The 19,955-nt window shown below is 37.8% G+C and overlaps 6 protein-coding genes across 6 annotated transcripts; all 6 read right to left on the bottom strand.

Moving 5' to 3' along the window:
• Nucleotides 1-290: 290 nt before the first annotated feature.
• LOC116843493 lies at nt 291-551 on the bottom strand. The gene has a single exon (XM_032813950.1). The coding sequence runs from the start codon at nt 549-551 to the stop codon at nt 291-293; it is 261 nt and encodes an 86-aa protein (XP_032669841.1).
• Nucleotides 552-2,670: 2,119 nt separating this feature from the next.
• Nucleotides 2,671-4,942, bottom strand: LOC116843521 (odorant receptor 24a-like). The gene is made up of 6 exons (XM_032813983.1): nt 4,695-4,942; nt 4,084-4,441; nt 3,425-3,655; nt 3,208-3,321; nt 2,843-2,998; nt 2,671-2,721 (listed from the first exon to the last, which is right to left on the bottom strand). The coding sequence occupies exons 1-6, from the start codon at nt 4,940-4,942 to the stop codon at nt 2,671-2,673; spliced, it is 1,158 nt and encodes a 385-aa protein (XP_032669874.1).
• Nucleotides 4,943-6,078: 1,136 nt separating this feature from the next.
• On the bottom strand, nt 6,079-8,365 carry LOC116843485 (odorant receptor 13a-like). Its single transcript, XM_032813941.1, has 6 exons — nt 8,112-8,365; nt 7,642-8,004; nt 7,280-7,514; nt 6,817-6,936; nt 6,371-6,526; nt 6,079-6,129 (listed from the first exon to the last, which is right to left on the bottom strand). The coding sequence occupies exons 1-6, from the start codon at nt 8,363-8,365 to the stop codon at nt 6,079-6,081; spliced, it is 1,179 nt and encodes a 392-aa protein (XP_032669832.1).
• A 1,434-nt stretch (nt 8,366-9,799) lies between these two features.
• LOC116843482 (odorant receptor 13a-like) lies at nt 9,800-12,189 on the bottom strand. The gene is made up of 6 exons (XM_032813937.1): nt 11,845-12,189; nt 11,397-11,744; nt 11,021-11,252; nt 10,548-10,667; nt 10,106-10,261; nt 9,800-9,850 (listed from the first exon to the last, which is right to left on the bottom strand). The coding sequence occupies exons 1-6, from the start codon at nt 12,096-12,098 to the stop codon at nt 9,800-9,802; spliced, it is 1,161 nt and encodes a 386-aa protein (XP_032669828.1). The 5' UTR covers nt 12,099-12,189.
• A 1,123-nt stretch (nt 12,190-13,312) lies between these two features.
• On the bottom strand, nt 13,313-15,865 carry LOC116843480 (odorant receptor 13a-like). The gene is made up of 6 exons (XM_032813935.1): nt 15,532-15,865; nt 15,085-15,427; nt 14,704-14,925; nt 14,241-14,360; nt 13,800-13,955; nt 13,313-13,559 (listed from the first exon to the last, which is right to left on the bottom strand). The coding sequence occupies exons 1-6, from the start codon at nt 15,795-15,797 to the stop codon at nt 13,509-13,511; spliced, it is 1,158 nt and encodes a 385-aa protein (XP_032669826.1). The 5' UTR covers nt 15,798-15,865; the 3' UTR covers nt 13,313-13,508.
• A 1,333-nt stretch (nt 15,866-17,198) lies between these two features.
• LOC116843483 (odorant receptor 4-like) lies at nt 17,199-19,393 on the bottom strand. Its single transcript, XM_032813939.1, has 6 exons — nt 19,073-19,393; nt 18,620-18,967; nt 18,244-18,475; nt 17,800-17,919; nt 17,489-17,644; nt 17,199-17,249 (listed from the first exon to the last, which is right to left on the bottom strand). The coding sequence occupies exons 1-6, from the start codon at nt 19,336-19,338 to the stop codon at nt 17,199-17,201; spliced, it is 1,173 nt and encodes a 390-aa protein (XP_032669830.1). The 5' UTR covers nt 19,339-19,393.
• Between the last annotated feature and the right edge of the window lie 562 nt (nt 19,394-19,955).

Genomic DNA, 19,955 nt, shown 5'->3' with positions numbered 1-19,955 from the left:
AAAATTGTATTATAATTTTTACTATAATATTTTCTATAATATATTTTACTATAATATTTTACTATAATATTTTCTCTATGTATGTATTAAATCAAGATTCATACACACACACACACACACACACACACACACACACACACACATAAAATGAAACAGAAAATAACTCACTCCTCCCTTAATAAATATCTAATTGCGCAAAATATACTTGAAACAAACGCTGCGAATTAATCTTGCCTTCTGGAGACGAGATCAGACAATGTTCTACACCGATTACACCGCGATGAGATATTTTACTGGCGATGCGTCCAAAGTGCCGTTAATTTGAAAACTGCTAGAGCGTAGTCTAACGCCGCGGGCAGGCTGTCCACGAGATTTGGCAGCTCGCTCAGTTTAAAATGCGAGTATATGTACAGATATTGACAGTATTGCAGAATCAGTATGCTCAGCATGTAAATTGGCCGATAAACTGAGGCGTACCGCACATTCGGCCATGTACCGAGTAATCGGAGGCCAATCTTCAGCAACAGATTCATAGTGCCGGTGACTTGCATTCAAACAGGTTTTCCTCAAACAGGTTTGAGGATACGGGGCGGAATGAAGCTCAAAGTCGGCGCATCTGTCCGACGTGATAAAGTCGAAAGAGCACTGACCGATTCCCAAAATTCATTCCCGTACGGCACTCATTCCCACTACGAGTGACTACCGGGTCAAGCGCTATTACATAGTATAACAATAAGTTGAGATACTACTCATTAAATACTTACGGTTGTCCTGTAATTCTACCGACGGTCTGATAATGTGTATCCCTATCGAGAGAACTAGACGAGCAATTACGCGCTCGAACGAACGTCTCGACGCAGATAATTGCCAGCTCAATTATTCTCTCTCTCTCTCTTTTTTGACGCAAACTCAACACTCCGACAACCCGAGTCCCTCGAGAGATGACGGAGAGGACATTTTTTTCATTTTTTCTATTCGCTCGAAAGTCACCTGACGCACGGCGATCGGTCGTAATTATGTGTATTAGTTATTCTAACTGAGCCGCATTATTTTCATATGCGATTATGAGTCTTGAAAGAAATGAACGGGAGAAAAGCATTGTATTTTCTCTTACCTAGCGGTAACAGCGAATAACGGCGAATAATTTTCATAAATGCTGTGGAGAACGGCGTTTTCCATGGGATGCGCATGTGGCAGCAGTCCCAAAAGTAAAAAAATTCTAATCGATTAGACTCGTCGTAGAAACTTAGTTATAAATGCAGGCAAAAAGTGCAGCCATGCACGAAAAAAAAGGTTGGTTGGACTGAGCAAATTCTGGTAAAATATGAACGAACCAGGAACTCTGATTGCGAAAGATTATTGCGAATGCTACCATTTATGAATTTTCCATAGACGATAAAAATGTTTGTTAAACGACATGATAGAGTAATTAAATTTTTCAATAAAATTCATCAGATTTTTATTATTGTAATTGTTAATGCTCGTTATTTGTAATGTCCCTTAATTATCGTTTACTTTACAGTAACTACCAATTAATCGTAATAGTTAATACTACCGTCACCGCATTAATACGTGATGAGCATTATTAATGATAATTCAATCGTTTTCTGTGTTTTTCATTCAATAAAATAGTCTACTCGTAGTGACATCAATATGCTATTGGTGCACAGAGAGAATGATTTATTGAATCAAATAAATGTTTCTTTGGAATAGTCCAAACAGATTATTTGGTTGACACAACAAAAATATTTCTTTGGAACTAAGCGGCAAATAAATATTTTTGTTGCTTCAAACAAAATTTTGTTCGATTAATCAAAAAATTCGTTTGGATTATTCCAAAGAAATGTTTATTTGATTCAACAAAATCGTTTTCTATGTATGAGAGACTGCTTTTTCTTGCAGCGTCATATTGACGGAAATCTTTATATTTTGCTTCGCCGGAGAACATCTTAGTCTTAAAGTTGGTAAATACTCAGTAATTATAAATAGTGATTATCCATTTTTAAAACGTGATTCTTGCATAATTAGTTACTAGAACTAGCAATTGAAGTTCTTCATATATTTTTTTAAGGCGACAGATTTTACTACAAGGAAAATATTGGACTTTAAAGCAACAAAATCCAATGAATACAGAATGTGAAAGATGACTAACATCTTTTGTCATTGTTAATATATTGAGTTATTGTTTGCTGAATACATTAATCGCCGATGTTGTTTACAATTCGTTATGGTAACATTAACCACAATTTTCTGGTTCATTCATGTTTTATCATAATTTAGTTAATCCAATCAAACATTTTTTCGCGTGGAAACTGCGCATACGCAGAATTCTTATGGAAAACTTATGCGATAAAAGATACATTAGACTGAATTTTAAGGCTATATGCCTTTTTTGAGAATAAGAACATTTTGATATACAAAGTCAATAATTATTGACATCTTAAATATTTTCAAAGCAAAAAACGAAGATAATTTTCAGACTTTCGAAGCTGTTCCTTGAAAAAAAGTTTCTTATGGTTAAGATAAAGATGCCTTAAAATCGTAAATCCCGAAAAAAATCACGTAAAATTAATTAGAAATATGCAATTAATTATTTGATATACAATTCCTTTCTAAATTATCGCTATATATCTTAGTTATGTTACTACAGTAATAGAAGTTTAACCAGCATCAATATATTGCAAGCATGACAGACACATATGACGCTGACGTTTTCATGATCTAAAATAAAGCGAGACAATTTAAAACACACAGACAAATACACGTATCTACTGATACAAGCAATATAAAATATTACACATGCAGTCTATTACAAAAGGAATTCTGTTGGTGACAAGCTTACGGTCGTGAAAGTTTCCAAGGATAAATTCGCGAGTCCACCTGCCGTGAGCGTAATTTCCCTTTGAGATTTCATTATCATTAATGACATCATTCTGCTTTGATTAGGCGGTATATCGTACCATAACGAATCGTAGGCAGCATCGGCGATTGATGTACTCTGGAAACAATATCGAAATATCTTAACGATGATAGTCACCTTCGACATTCTATATTCACTGAATTTCGTTGTTCTAAAGTCCAAGATTTTCCTAATATTACAATCTGTCGTCTTAAAGAAATATATGAAAGACTTCAATTACTAGTTCCAGTAATTAATTATCACATTTTAAAAATGGATAACCATCATTTATAATCGCTGATATTCACCTTAAAACTAAGATATTCCCCGGCGAAGCAAAATATAAAGATTTCCGTGAGTATGACGCTGCAAGAAAAAGCAGCTTTCACCAATAACCCGATACTGGTGTCACCATGAACAGACTGTTTTATTATAGAACAAAAAACACAGAAAACGATTGAATTAAAAGATTGATTTGATTAAGTAATGATCATTGTGTATTAATGCGGTGATGGTGGTACTCACTATTACGATAAGGAATCCGAAGTAAACGATAATCAAGGTATTGCAAATAACGAGCATTAACGTTACAATGGAAGAAATCTGATGAATCTTATCGGAAAATTTGATTACTCTATTATGCCGTTCAACCAGCATTCCTATTCTCCACATGGAAGATTCATAAAAGGTAGCGTCTCCAGAAATCTTTCGCAACTCGTGGCATATGATATCGATTTGTCCGCTTGCATGAAGCACCTAAAATACATCTAAATATCTCTGCAAATATCTCAAGCAGTGTGATAAAAAAAAATTATTCTGAGAACTATCAAATAGAGAGTTAAATTTTTCACAACTCACGCGGATTTCTAAGCTCGTATTAATATTTGAAACTCCTCTCAAGTGAGATACTCAGATTTGAGTTAAGAGTTAGATGAAATTTTTTCAGTTGAGCCACAATTACAGATATAATGTCACATAATGTCAAATAATATATAATTTATTAATAACTAAAAAACTCAGATCTAAATCTGAATAAAAATCTGAATGTCTCAAGTGAGATCAACCTCAAGTAACGACTATTAATATAGTTATATTGTCTAAGGACAATGCTTCCACGTCCAAACACGAGTTGCATAAACCGTTTTTATGTAATTATAGCAGGGTGGTAAATATATAATACTCACCAGGCTAGCAATCAGCGTGTCCAAAGTAGCGATCGTGCACGTATTTGCCATACCGTGTACAAATAATATTATGAAGAGCAGCTCATAGATCGGCGATTGCTCGGCCTGTTCAAAAGGAAATTGTATCTTGACAGGAAAATGCCGTGAGGAAACATTGACGTCCTCCGCCAAATGCAGAAAACGAAACGCGTAATCGCCCAAGAGGTAAAGCACCCCGGCGATCGTAGTTAAGCTGAATACAGTGTTACAGAGTAAATGCGATTTGTCCGCTTTCGTCGCCATCATTCGCAAATGTTGCTCGACGTGCATGGACACGCACCAATCATCGTCCATAGCTGTCAGTACCTGGTAAACTACGCTGGAATGCGTTACTTTAATCGTTCGAATATTATAACCGGAAAGAAAGGAAAAAAAAACACTGCTGCTTCTACGCGAGATTGTGTGCCGTTGCATCGAACCTTTAAATCAAGACAAAATAGCGTTGAACCACACTTCGCTTGACGATATTCGAATGTATAGTCTACATTAAAACTCGCTACGAGAGTTGATCCCGTCTCTTAAAAACTATAGTGAACGATATTCTACGATTGTATTGCGAGGAGAAATCTTACCGACGCCGAATCCAAAGTGCTGTTAATTTAGAAGCCGTTAAAGTGTATTGTATAGCCACGGGCAGACCATCCACGAGATTCGGCAGCTCGCTCAATTTAAAATGAGAGTATATGTACAGATATTGAAAATATTGCAAGATCAGTATGCTCAAGATATAAATTAGTCGATAAACGGAGGCATACCGTACATTCGGCCAGACACCGATGAATTGAAGGCCGATCTTCAGCAGCGGATTTATAGTGCTCATGACTTACATTCATAGACAAATTCGCGAACGTGGAATGATATGAAAGTCAATATTGGTGCGCTTGGTCAATGTATTGTAATAGAACCGAGAGAGCACTGACCGATTCCCGAAGTCCAACCCCTTGTAACACGCGTCCCCACTTGGAGTAACCATCGATCAATCGTCATTATGCGTCGCGCGGTATATCCATGAGATAAAGCTCATTATGTACATATGGACGTTCTATAGTTTCACTGACGATCTGATAAAGCACACTCCGATCGTGAACTAGACAAGAGATTACGGACGTCTCGACATGCGCAATTGTCGGGGTATTTCTTTTACTTTTTTCGCCTATCCACAAGACGCACACGCACATATACACACATACTCTCTCCCTCTCTCCGACAATCCGCTGAAAAATGGTAGAAAGAGAATATGTTTTCACATTATTATTCGTTTAGAAAATCACTTGCACGACGACTTGTTCGGGCGGTTATTCACCAAATAATTATTCATCAAGTATTCCGGCCGAATCGAATTGCGGAGTCTCGGTTACGGATCTCGAAGGAGATAAATGTAGACAAAGAACATTGTCTAGGGGCAAATTGCGAGTAATTCCCTTTAATGAATCACAGAAGGTCATGTTGTGTGCGGCGCGTACGTACGTCTACTTTGAGATTAATCTTGAAAGACGTGTAACAGTGAACTCAGAAATTGCTGAAAATACTGGATACATTTTAAAAGCAGAATCTTGGAGAATAACGTAACGTGAGTAAAAAGAGAAGCAGCTGACTTTCTAGTCTTCAATAATATCAGTTTTTTATGTAACATAATGCGCGTCTTTTAACGGACAATTATAACATGATGGCGTTTTCCTTCGATTTGCTGCACAAACGTATCAGCAAAAACAGAGTTTGTCGAATCGTAAATTCTACTTTTCACTTTTACATTTCCGAAGCGAGCCCAACATCGCTGGAGGGGAGAAGAGCGATTACAGCGAAACAAATTCGTCCAACTAATTGAGAATCATTATCCTTAATCCTTTATATCAGTCATTCTACAAATATATGATTCTTCTATAAATACACATCAACACATTACATATGACTAATAGTTGGATAAGATTCATCGCTGAAAGTAAATCGATTGCAACTTCAAAACATCGCGTGCAATACCGAAATGTAAGATACCGAAGCTTTCATGACCTAAAAACAGTTTATTTAAAGATAAAAGTAATAAGAATTTTCCAGAAGAATATTCTTCGCAATATAATCGTTATTAATATAATGTATATGTTGGCACATTTCGAGTTATATTAAATGCGATATTTATTCGTATCGAATCAAAATACGAATTGTCAAAAGCACATTTCTTACATAACAACACAAATATATTTTTGTATAATTAAAATAATTGCACATATATTATACAGCGTAAAAATCTTACACTTGTGAAGCTGTCCAGAGTCAAATTCATGACGCTTCCAGCAGTAATCGTCAAATGTTTCTGCGATCTGACGATAATTAATAATAGAATTCGACATTCTCTAGTGGACAGATCATACCAAAATGTTTCGTACGCCGCATCGCCAATTGACTTGCTCTAAGAAAAAGAAGAAAGATGTGCATTAAAGTATTATATGAAAGACAGCTGATCACGACAGCTGATTTATTCCATCTTAAAGACTTTTAAAAAAACTTAAAGAGATGTAACTTGCGTGATTAGAATTTTAAAATTTTTAAAAAATTTGTATCCAGTAGAAATATTTCGCGATAGAACATCTTCAAATTTGGGATTCAAACTTAGCAATATAGTTAAGAACTAATGATTAGAGAAATATTAGAAATAGGGAATTTTTAAAAAGCTGCTCAAAGTAAGCTTGTTATTCTAACCTTGGCGCTCAAGTACTCGCTGGCAAAGCAAAAAATGAAAGCTTCTAACATTACCCCGAGATATGAAAAGACGGTTTGTATCAGTATTCCAGATTTCTCCTCCATGTCCATGCCTAAAGACTGGGTAATAATATGTTAAATTACTTTTTAGCGGAATTATGTCATATATGCTTAGTTTGAGAATTCAAATTTTAAACGTATAACGTTAATACGTTGATATTTTAAACGTATAACACATTCGTCTGAAATAATGTTATTACTAAAAACATTACCAGAATATATCAGCAAAATAGCTTGGAAAAATTAATAATTTTAAATAGTTTAGGCCGCGAAACTGAGATATAAATTTGAAACAAAAATACAATAACAAAGACACCCGCATTATATAGAATGCACAATTCCAAGATAGACTTTTCTTTTTTGAAGAACTTCGCTCGCTTCCGCTAAAAGCAGCTTCACTTACTAATACAATCATGTAGCCCATAGTGCAAATCACCACGGTGTTCCATAAGAACTGTATCATAGCGACGAGCGAGAAGAACTTGTCAATATTATTTGAGAAAGAAATAATCCGCTGATGCCTCTCGATAAGCGTTTTAGTAGCTGACGGATGGTACTTTCCCGTCATGGAAATTCCTCTCAACCCTTGGCACATGATATCAATCTGTCCGCTCACATGAAGCACCTCGAAATAGAAACTGCGACGTCTCAAGAAACACTCGCGTGCATTTTCGCGACACGAGCGATTGAAGGACACCGTCGGCGCTCCATTCAATCCGATTTCACTCAATTTTCCAACCGCCCACTACCCTTCAGGAACTCGACGTTCCTGTCACCCGACTTACCAATGCGAAAATCAAAGAGTTCAGCATCGCGATCACCACTGCCGTCTCCCACATATGCAGGAACTGTCCTAGGACGATGAGCTCGAAGATTGGAGAATAGGTGGCGTTGAATGGCAACTGCATCTGCACAGGCAACTCCCGAGGTTCATCTGCGGAAATCGTGCGGTGACTTACGTAATTGCCGACGAAGTAGCACACGGTGCACAGGGTATTGAGTGACATCATGGCGTTGGAGCACCTGTGCGCCAGATTAGCCTTGCTCGTCATCACCCAGGCGTACGAATCCGTAACGCAGTCGTCCTTCCAGTCGTCGTCCATCGCGACCAATATGTTCGAGAATATTCTGCGATCGATCGTTGACCTTCGGTATCGTTTCTCTCTTTCTCTATCTCATTCTCTTTCTTTCTTTCTTCCCCTCTTTCTCTTTCACAAGAAATTCGCGGATCTTACCGGCGATTGTGCCAAAAGCTCAGCAGCTTCATAAACGTCAAAGTGTACTCCAGAGGAACGTTCATGCCGCTCATCAACTTGGAGAAATTGTTCATGCTGAAGTGTGCGTACACGTAGGCGTATTGGTAGTACAGCGTAACAGCGAGAGTGAACATATAAAAGAGCCAGAGGAATGTTGCGCATGAGGTGCCAGGCCACATGCCGATCAAGCTGAGACCGATCTTCAGCGGAGAATTTATGGTGCTAGTCGACATAGCGCGGCTCATGAATTCATCATCGTTACTGCTCAACCTGGCTGGTCAACTGTGCGTGTTGTTGCTTGTTGAAGGAGACGGTTGTCTAACAGCGAAAGCAAGAGGCGTCGTGATCGAAATGTGAAGCGAAAAGACCAGTCTTTTTGTTTTCTCGGCGTAGCGCGGTCCCCACTACCACGCGAAAAGGTAGCAATTACGCCAAGAATATAAAACTACCAGCTGCTAGTACGAGCACCGATCAATCGCAATTATTTATCTAGCCTTGTACGTGGACGTCGGCGCAAGCACCGAGTAAATCGTAACGACAAATGGATTATTACGGAGTTTTCCATTGTACATCGAGAAAAATGAACAGCATCGGTCGGCAACTTTTTATCAGCACGAGAAACGCACGCTAGAACATCTGTTGCAAATAATTTTCTTTACAAATGCACTAACTATTGTTACGCTCTCGTTTATTTAGAGAAGGATATAGCTTTTTATGTGTGGAAGAAGACTGGAACAGGTAGAAAATTATACGTATAATAAACCTGAAAATGAGATTCATGAAAGATACGATGATTCTCTTTCTCTTTTTCTTGCTCCCTCCTATGTCCCTCTTTCTCCCTCTTTCTCTCTCCGACAACTCTAATCCGTGGAAAGACGGCAGAAAGAGAATATTCTTTCGAATTTTTTTATTTGTTGAGAAGAGCACTTGACGCACGACGACTCGGTCGAGCAGGCATAATTATTCATCAAATATTCCGTCCGAACGGGATTAAATTGCGTAGTGTTTCGATCACGAATCTTGAAGGAGATAATGTGGGGAGATAATGTAGAGAACGTTGACTAGGGACGACTTGCATAATGGCAAGTAATTTCCCTTAATGAAATATAGAAGATCACGTCAAGAGATATGAGTACGAATGTCTTTTTTTGTGGTTAATCTTGGAAAGTGTGTAACAGTGAGCTCAGAAATTGCTGAAAATAACGAATACGCTATAAAAGCACCGTATTGGAGGATGATGTAGCGTGAGTTAAAAAAGAAATAAATGGTGACTTTCTAGTCATAAATATCATATTACATAATATAATCCACTTCTAAATAACGGGTAATTCTATTGTTTGATGATTTTTTCTTATTTATTTTCTTATTTATTTGTTACAAATATGTGCTGCACATATGTGTGAACAAACAGGATTTGTTGAATCGTAAATTCTGTCTTTCACTTTCACATTTCCGAAGCAAGCTTACTGTAACATGTAATTGTAAGTAAGTAACATCACTGGTGGGAGTTTATAGCGAAACGAGTTTGTCCAACAGATTGAATACTATTCTCATTCCTTTTTTATCGTTTTACAAATATACGATATTTTCTACAAACGCACATCAATATGTTACATATGACTAATCATTAGATGAGATTTATTGTTCAAAGTAAATCGATTGCAAATTCAAAACATCGCATGCAATACCGAAATGTAAGATGCCGAAGCTTTCATGACCTAAAAACAATTTAGCTTAGAAAGAAGAGAAATAACGATAAGAATTTGCCAAAGAAATATTCTACGATATCTAAACGTTATTAATACAACGTATACGTTGCTACATTTTGAATAATGTTAAACTGCGGTATTTATTCGTATACAAATACGAATTGTCAAAAGCACATTTCTTACATAACAACAGATATATTTTTATACTTAAAATTTTTATAATTAAAATAATCACACATCTATTATGTAGCATAAAAATCTTACACTTGTAAAGCTATTCAGAGTCAAATTCATAACGCTTCCAGCAGTAATCGTCAAATGTTTCTGCGACCTGACGATAATTAATAATAGAATTCGACATTCTCTAGTGGACAGATTGTACCAAAATGTTTCGTACGCCGCATCGCCAATAGATTTGCTCTAAGCAAAAGAGAAAAAAAGTATATTAAGTATTGTATTGAAAGACAATCACGACGACTGATTTACTCTACCATAAATACGTTTAAAAAAATTTAAAGTGATGAATCTTGCGGGATTAGATTATTAAAATTTAAACAAAATTTGTATCCAGTAGAAATACATCGCGATAGAACATCTTCAAATTTGGGATTCAAAATTAGCAATATAGTTAAGAACTAATGATTAGAGAAATATTAGAAAGTGAGACTTTTTAAAAAGATGCTCAAAGTAAGCTTGTTGTGCTGACCTTAGCGCTCAAGTACTCGCTGGCGAAGCAGAAAATGAAAGCTTCTGACATTACCGCGAGATACGCAAAGACAGTTTGTATCAGTATTCCAGATTTCTCCCCCATGCGCATGCCTAAAGACTGTGTAATAATATGTTCAATTACTTTTTAACGAAGTTATGTCATATATATTTAGCTTTGAGAATTCAAGTATTAAACGTAAGTAAGTAAGTAAGTAGTATAACGCTGAATAATACATTTGTCTGAAATGATGTTATTATTAAAAATATTACCGGGGTACATTAACAAAATTGCTTGGAAAAATTAATTGTTTTAAGTCGTTTTATATTATTGTTTGACACAATTTAAACCGCGAAATTAAAACAAAAATGCAATAATAAAAACACCTGCATTCCATAGAATGCACAATTTTAAGACAGTTTCTTCTTCTTTGAGGAACTTTGCTCGCTCTCACTGAGAGCGGCTTCACTTACTAGTACAATCATGTAGCCTATAGCGCAAATCACCACGCTGTTCCATAAGAACTGTATCATAGCGACGAGCGAAAAGAACTTATCAACATTATTTGAGAAAGATATAATTCGCTGATGCCTCTCGATAAGCGCTCTAGTGGTTGACGGATGATACTTTTCCGTCACGGAAATTCCTCTCAACCCTTGGCACATGATATCAATCTGTCCGCTCACGTGAAGTACCTCGAAATAGAAACTGCGACGTCTCAAAAAACACTCACGTGAATTTGCACGACTTAATTGATTGAAGGACACCGTCGGCGCTTTATTCAATCCGATTTCACCTAATTCACTAAAACCCACAACCCTTCAGGAACTCGGCGTTCCCGTCTCCCGACTTACCAATGCAAAAATCAAAGAATTCAACATTGCGATCACTACTGACGTCTCCCACATATGCAGGAACTGTCCTAGGACGATTAGCTCGAAGATTGGAGAATTGGTGGCATTGAATGGCAACTGCATCTGCACAGGGAACTCCCGAGGTTCATCTGCAGAATTTGCGCGCTGACTTACGTAATTGCCGAGGAAGTAGAACACGGTGCCTAAGGTATTGAGTGACATCATGGCGTTGGAACACCTATGCGCCAGATTGGCCTTGCTCGTCATCACCAAGGCATATGAATCCGTAATGCAATCGTCCTTCCAGTCATCGTCCATCGCGACTAATATGTTCGAGAATATTCTGCGATTGATCGTTCGGTTTCTCTCTTTATTTATCTCAGTCTCTTTCTTTCTATCTTCTCCTCTTTCTTTCCCTTTCACAAGAAAGTCGCAGAACTTACCGGCGGTTGTGCCGAAAGCTCAGCAGCTTCATGAACGTCATAGTGTACTCCAGAGGGATGTTCATGCCGCTCATCAATTTGGAAAAGTTGTTCATGCTGAAGTGTGTATATATGTAGGCGTATTGGTAGTACTGCGTGATAGCGAGAGTGAACATATAAAAGAGCCAGAAAAATGTTGCGCATGAGGTGCCAGGCCACATGCCGATCAAGCTGAGACCGATCTTCAGCGGAGAACTAATGGTACTAGTCGACATAGCGAACTCATGGATTCATCATCGTTACTGGTCAACCTGGCTGGTCAAATGTACCTGTCGTTTCCGAACGAGATGGTTGTTTAACAGCTATCGAAAGCAAGAGACGTCGTGACTGAACTGTGAAGCGAAAAGACTTTTTGTTCTCTCGGTGTAACACACAGCGCAGTCCCCACTACCACGCGAAGAGGTAGCAATTACGCCAAGAGTATAAAACTACCAGCCAGTAGTAGGAGCACCGATCAATTGCAATTATTTATCTAGCTTTGTACGTGGACGTCGGCGCAAGCACCGACTAAATCCTAACGACAAATGGATAATTACGGAGTTTTCCGTCGCATATCGAGAAAAATGAACAGCATTGGTGGGCAACTTTTTATTAACACGAAAAGCGCATGCTAGAACAACTGTTGCAGATAATTTTCTTTTCAAATGCATTAATTATTGCTACGGTCTCGTCGATTTAGAGCAAGGCATAACTTTGTTACGCGTGGAAGAAGATGAGAATGGGTGGAAAATTATACGTATAATAGACATGAAAATGAGATTCATGAAAACTACGACGATCCTCCTTCTATTTCTTTTACTGCCTTCTAATTCCCTCTTCCTCTCTCTTTCTCTCTCTCTCACAATTCGAATCTGTGGAAAGACGGCAGAAAGAGAATATTCTTTCAAATTTTTTTATTCGTTGAGAAGAGCACTTGACGCACAACGATTCGGTCGGGCGGTCATAATTATTCATCAAATATTCCATCCGAGCGGGATCAAATTGCGTAGAGTTTCGATCAGGAATCTTGAAAGAGATAATGTGGGCAGAGAACGTTGCCAGTGACGACTTGCGTAATGGCGAGTAATTCCCTTTAATGAATCACAGAATATTACGTTATGAGACATGAGTACGTATGTTTTCGTTGTGGTTAATCTTGGAAAGTATGTAACTGTGAGCGCAAAAACTGCGAAAAATAACAAATATGTTATCAAAGCACCGTTCTGAAAGGTGATGTAGCGTGAGTAAAAAAATAAATACATGGTGACTTTCTAGTTATGAATACTATGAGTTTTTTTACACAATATAATTTTAAATAACGGATAATTCTATTTTTTGATGTCGTATTCTTTATTTATTACACAAATATGTGCTGCACACATGTGTGAACAAACAGGATTTGTCGAGTCGTATATTCTGTCTTTCACTCTCACATTCCCGAAGCAAGCTTACTGTAACATATGACTGTAAATACAATTAATGATGAAGTTTATAGCGAAACGAGTTTGTCTAACAAATTGAATATTATTCTGATTCCTTTTCATCATTCTACAAATACACGATATCTTCTATAAATGCACATCAATACATTACATGTGACTAATCGTCGGATGAGATTCATTGCTGAAAGTAAATCGATTGCGGATTCAAAACATCGCATGCAATAGCGAAATGTAAGATGCCGAAGCTTTCATGATCTAAAAATAGTTTGTTTAGAAATAAGAGAAATAACGATAAGAATTTGTCAAAAAAATATTCTCCGTAATCTGAACATTATTAATAGTATACGTTGTCACATTTAGAATAACGTTAAACTGTGATATTTGTTCGTATACAAAATACGAATTGTCAAAAGCACATTTCTTACGTAACAACACAAATACATTTTTATACAATTAAAACAATCACACATCTATTATGTAATATAAAAATCTTACGCTTGTAAAACTATTTAGAGTCAAACTCATGACGCTCCCAGCAGTAATCGTCAAATATTTCTGCGACCTGACGATAATTAATAACAGAATTCGGCATTCTCTAGTGGACAAATCGTACCAAAATGTTTCGTACGCCGTATCGCCAATGGACTTGCTCTAAAAAAGAGATAAATGCTGTGCATTAAAGTATTATATGAAAGACAATTACGGCGACTGATTTACTCTATCTTAAATATTCTTAAAAAAATTTAAAGCGATGTATCTTGCGTAATTACATTATTAAAATTAAAAAAAATTTGTATCCAGTAGAAATACTACCCGATAAAAAATCTTCAAATCTGGGATTCAAAATTAGCAATATAGTTAAGAACTAATAATTAGAGAAATCTTAGAAAGTAAAAATTTTTTAAAAGCTGCTCAAAGTAAGCTTGTTGTGCTAACCTTAGCGCTCAAGTACTCGCTGGCGAAGCAGAAAATGAAAGCTTCTAATAATACTGAGAGGTACGCAAGGACGGTTTGCATCAGTATCCCAGATTTCTCCTCCATGCCCATGCCTAAAGACTGTGTAATAATACGTTAAATTATATTTTAGCGGGACTATGTCATATATGCTTAGCTTTGAGCATTCAAGTATTAAACGTATAATGCTGAATAACACATTCGTCTGAAATGGTGTTATTATAAAAAACATTACCAAGGTACATCAGCAAGGTACATCAGCAAAATTGCTTGGAAAAATTGTTTTAAATCGTTTTATATTATCGTTTGATATAGTTTAGGCCGCGAAATTAAAACAAAAATGCAATAATAAAAACACCTGCATTCCATAGAATGCATAATTTTAAGACGCATTTTTCTTCTTTGAGGAACTTTGCTCACTCCCGCTGGAGACGGCTTCACTTACTAGTACAATCATGTAGCCTATAGCGGAAATCACCATGCTGTTCCATAAGAACTGTATCATAGCGACGAGCGAGAAGTACTTGTCGATATTATTTGAGAAAGATATAATCCGCTGATGCCTCTCGATAAGCGCTCTAGTGGTTGACGGATGATACTTTTCCGTCACGGAAATTCCTTTCAATCCTTGGCACATAATATCAATTTGTCCGCTCACGTGAAGTATCTTGAAATAGAAACTGCGACGTCTCAAGAAACACTCACGTGAATTTTCACGACTTGATCGATTGAAGGACATCGTCGGCATTGCATTCAATCCGATTTCATCTAATTCGCAACCACCCATCATCCTTCAGGAACTCGGCGTTCCCGTCATCCGACTTACCAATGCAAAAAGCAAAGAGTTCAGCATTGCCATCACCACTGCCGTCTCGCACATATGCAGGAACTGTCCTAGGACGATGAGCTCAAAGATTGGAGAACTGGTGGCGTTAAATGGTAACTGCATCTGCACAGGGAACTCCCGAAATTCACCTGCGGAAATTGCGCGCTGACTTACGTAATTGCCGAGGAAGTATAACACGGTGCCTATGGTATTGAGTGTCATCATGGCGTTGGAGCACCTGTGTGCCAGATTGGCATTACTCGTCATCACCAAGGCGTATGAATCCGTAACGCAGTCGTCCTCCCAGTCGTCGTCCATCGCGACCAATATGTTCGAGAATATTCTGCGATCGATTGTTCAGTATTGTTTCTCTCTTTCTCTAACTCATTCTCTTCCTTTCTTTTTCCTTTCTTTCTTTTCTTTCCACAAGAAAGTCGCAGATCTTACCGACGATTGTGCCATAAGCTCAGCAGTTTCATGAACGTCAAAGAGTACTCCAGAGGAACGCTCATGCCGCTCATCAACTTGGAAAAGTTGTTCATGCTGAAGTGTGTGTATATGTAGGCGTATTGGTAGTACTGCATGATAGCGAGAGTGAACATATAAAAGAGCCAGAGGAATGTTGCGCACGAGGTGCCAGGCCACATGCCGATCAAGCTGAGACAGATCTTCATCGGAAAACTTATGGTGCTAGTCGACATAGTGCGACTCATGGATTCATCATAATTACTGCTCAAACTGGCTGGTTAAATGTGCCTATCGTTTCCGAACGATACAGTTGTCCAACAGCTATCGAAAGCAAGAGGCGTCGTGATTGAACTGTGAAGCGAAAAGACTTTTTGTTCTCTCGGTGTAGCACACAGCGCGGTCCCCACTACCACGCGAAGAGATAGCAATTACGCCAAGAGTATAAAACTACCAGCCAGTAGTAGGAGCACCGATCAATCGCAATTATTTATCTAGCCTTGTACGTGGACGTCGGCGCAAGCACCGAGTAAATCGTAACGACAAATGGATAATTAGAAAGTTTTCCATCGCATATCGAAAAAAATGAACAGCATCGGTGAGCAACTTTTTATTATGACGAGAAGCGCACGCTATAACAGCTGTTGCAGGTAATTTTCTTTTCAAATGCATTAATTATTGCTATGGTCTCGTCAATTTAGAGAAGGGCATAGCATTGTTACGCGTAGAAGAAGATGGGAATAGGTAGAAAATTATACGTATAATAGGTTTGAAAATGAGATTCATGAAAAGTACGATGACCCTCCTTCTCTTTCTCTTACTCCCTCCTCTTTCTCTCTTCCTCTTTCTTTCTCTCTCTGACAATTCGAATCAGTAGATAGACGGCAAAAACAGAATATTCTTTCGAATTTTTTTATTCGTTGAGAAGAGCAACGCATTTGACGCACGACGACTCGGTCGGGCGGTCATAATTATTCATCAAGTATTCCGAACGAAATCAAATTGGGTAGAGTTTCGATCAGGAATCTTGAAAGAGATAATGTGGGCAGAGAACATTGACTAGGGGCGACCTGCATAATGGCGAGTAATTACCTTTAATAAATCACAGAAAATGACGTTATAAAACATGAGTACGTATGTTTTCTTTGTAGTTAATTTTGGAAAGTGTGTAACGGTGAGCTCAGAAATTGCTGAGAATAACAAATACGCTATAAAAGCACTGTTCTGGAGCATGATATAGCGTGAGTAAAAAAATGAATACATTGTGACTTTCGAGTTATGAATACTATGAGTTTTTTTACACCATATACTTTTAAATAACGGATAGTTCTATTTTTTGATGCCGTATTCTTTATTTGTTACATACATGTGTGCTGCACACATGTGTGAAACAGGATTTGTCGAATCGTAAATTTTATCTTTCATTTTCGCATGTCCGAAGGAAGCTCACTGTAACATGTAATTGTAAGTAAATAACATCTCTGATGGGAGTTTATAGTAAAACGAGTTTGTCCAACAGATTGAATACTATCCTTATTCCATTTTATCGTTCTACAACTATATGATATTTTCTACAAATGCATATCAATATGTTACATATTACTAATCGTTAGATGAGGTTCATTGTTGAAAGTAAACCGATTGCGGATTCAAAACATAGCATGCAATATCGAAATGTAAGATGCCGAAGCTTTCATGACCTAAAAACAGTTTTGCTTAGAAATAAGAGTAATAACAATAACAACTTGCCAAAAAAATATTCTCCGTAATCTGAACATTATTAATAGTATGCGTTGTCACATTTTGAATAACGTCAACTATGATATTTATTCGTATACAAATACGAATTGTCAAAAGCACATTTCTTACGGATCAACACAAATATATTTGTATATAATTAAAATAATCACATATCTATTATGTAGTATAAAAATCTTACGCTTGTAAAACTATTTAGAGTCAAAGTCATGACGCTTCCAGCAGTAATCGTCAAATATTTCTGCGACCTGACGATAATTAATAACAGAATTCGGCATTCTCTTGTGGTCAAATCGTACCAAAATGTTTCATACGCCGCATCGCCAATAGACTTGCTCTAAGAAAAAGAAGAAAGATGGTAGAAATACTACGCGATAGAAAATCTTCAAAATTTGGAACTTAAAATTAGGAATAAAGTTAAGAAATAATGATTAAAGAAATATTAGAAATTGAGAACTCGTAATGAGCTCGAAGTAAGCGTGTCGTGCTAACCTTAGCGCTCAAGTACTCGCTGGCGAAACAGAAAATGAAAGGTTCTAACATTACTGCGAAATACGCAAGGACGGTTTGTATCAGTATTCCAGATTTCCCCTCCATGTCCGTACCTAGAGACTGTGTAATAAATTATTTTTTAGAAGAATTAGGTCATATATATGCTTAGCTTTGTGAATTCAAGTATTAAACGTATAATGCTGAATAACACATTCATCTGAAATGGTGTTATTATTAAAAACACTACCAGGGTACTTCAGCAAAATTGCTTGGAAAAATTGTTTTAAATCGTTTTATATTATCGTTTTATATAGTTTAGGCCGCGAAATTAAAACAAAAATGCAATAATAAAAACACCTGCATTCCATAGAATGCATAATTTTAAGACGCATTTTTCTTCTTTGAGGAACTTTGCTCACTCCCGCTGGAGACGGCTTCACTTACTAGTACAATCATGTAGCCTATAGCGGAAATCACCATGCTGTTCCATAAGAACTGTATCATAGCGACGAGCGAGAAGTACTTGTCGATATTATTTGAGAAAGTTATAATCCGCTGATGCCTCTCGATAAGCGCTCTAGTGGTTGACGGATGATACTTTCCCGTCACGGAAATTCCTTTCAATCCTTGGCACATAATATCAATTTGTCCGCTCACGTGAAGTATCTTGAAATAGAAACTGCGACGTCTCAAGAAACACTCGCGTGAATTTTCACGACTTGATCGATTGAAGGACATCGTCGGCATTGCATTCAATCCGATTTCACCTAATTCGCAACCACCCATCATCCTTCAGGAACTCGGCGTTCCCGTCATCCGACTTACCAATGCAAAAAGCAAAGAGTTCAGCATTGCCATCACCACTGCCGTCTCGCACATATGCAGGAACTGTCCTAGGACGATGAGCTCAAAGATTGGAGAACTGGTGGCGTTAAATGGTAACTGCATCTGCACAGGGAACTCCCGAAATTCACCTGCGGAAATTGCGCGCTGACTTACGTAATTGCCGAGGAAGTATAACACGGTGCCTATGGTATTGAGTGTCATCATGGCGTTGGAGCACCTGTGCGCCAGATTGGCATTACTCGTCATCACCAAGGCGTATGAATCCATAACGCAGTCGTCCTTCCAGTCGTCGTCCATCGCAACCAATATGTTCGAGAATATTCTGTGATCGATTGTTCGGTATTGTTTCTCTCTTTCTCTATCTCATTCTCTTTCTTTCTTTCTTCCTCTCTTTCTTTCCTTTTCACAAGAAAGTCGCAGATCTTACCGGCGTTTAGGCCATAAGCTCAGCAGTTTCATAAACGTCAAAGAGTACTCCAGAGGAACGTTCATGCCGCTCATCAACTTGGAAAAGTTGTTCATGCTAAAGTGTGTGTATATGTAGGCGTATTGGTAGTACTGCATGATAACGAGAGTGATCATATGAAAGAGCCAGAGGAATGTTGCGCATGAGCTGCCAGGCCACATGCCAATCAAGCTGAGGCCGATCTTCAGCGGAGAACTTATGGTGCTAATCGGCATAGCCCGGCTCATGAATTCATCGTTAACCTGGCTCAATCTGACTGGAGATCTGTTCGTGTTGTTGCTTTCGAACGTGACGGTTGTCTAACAGCTATCGAAAGCAAGAGGCGTCGTGATCGAACTGTGAAGTGAAAAGACTTTTTGTTCTCTCGGTGTAGCACACAGCGCGGTCCCCACTACCACGCGAAGAGGTAGCAATTACGCCAAGAGTATAAAACTACCAGCCAGTAGTAGGAGCACCGATCAATCGCAATTATTTATCTAACTTTGTACGTGGACGTCGGCGCAAGCACCGACTAAATCGTAACGACAAATGGATAATTACGGAGTTTTCCATCGCATATAGAGAAAAATGGACAGCATCTGTCCGCAATTTTTTATTATCGCGAGAAGTGGACGCTGAAACAACTGTTGCAGATAATTTTCTTTAAAAATGCATTAATCATTGTTACTATCTCGTCAATTTAGAAAAGGTCATAGCTTTATTACACGTGGAAGAAGATGGGAACATGTAGAAAATTATACGTATAACAGATCTGAAAATGAGATTCATGAAAGATTCGACGACTTTCTCTCTCTCTCTCTCTCTCTCTCTCTCTCTCTCTCTCTCTCTCTCTCTCTCTCTCTCT

This window comes from Odontomachus brunneus, unplaced genomic scaffold, assembly GCF_010583005.1.
Source record: "Odontomachus brunneus isolate Ranch 3 - 2012 unplaced genomic scaffold, Obru_v1 Obru_scaffold_033, whole genome shotgun sequence".
Taxonomy (NCBI): Eukaryota; Metazoa; Arthropoda; class Insecta; order Hymenoptera; family Formicidae; genus Odontomachus; species Odontomachus brunneus.
The sequence above is the reverse complement of the archived record's forward strand: the minus strand, read 5'-3'. Positions and strand labels throughout refer to the sequence as shown.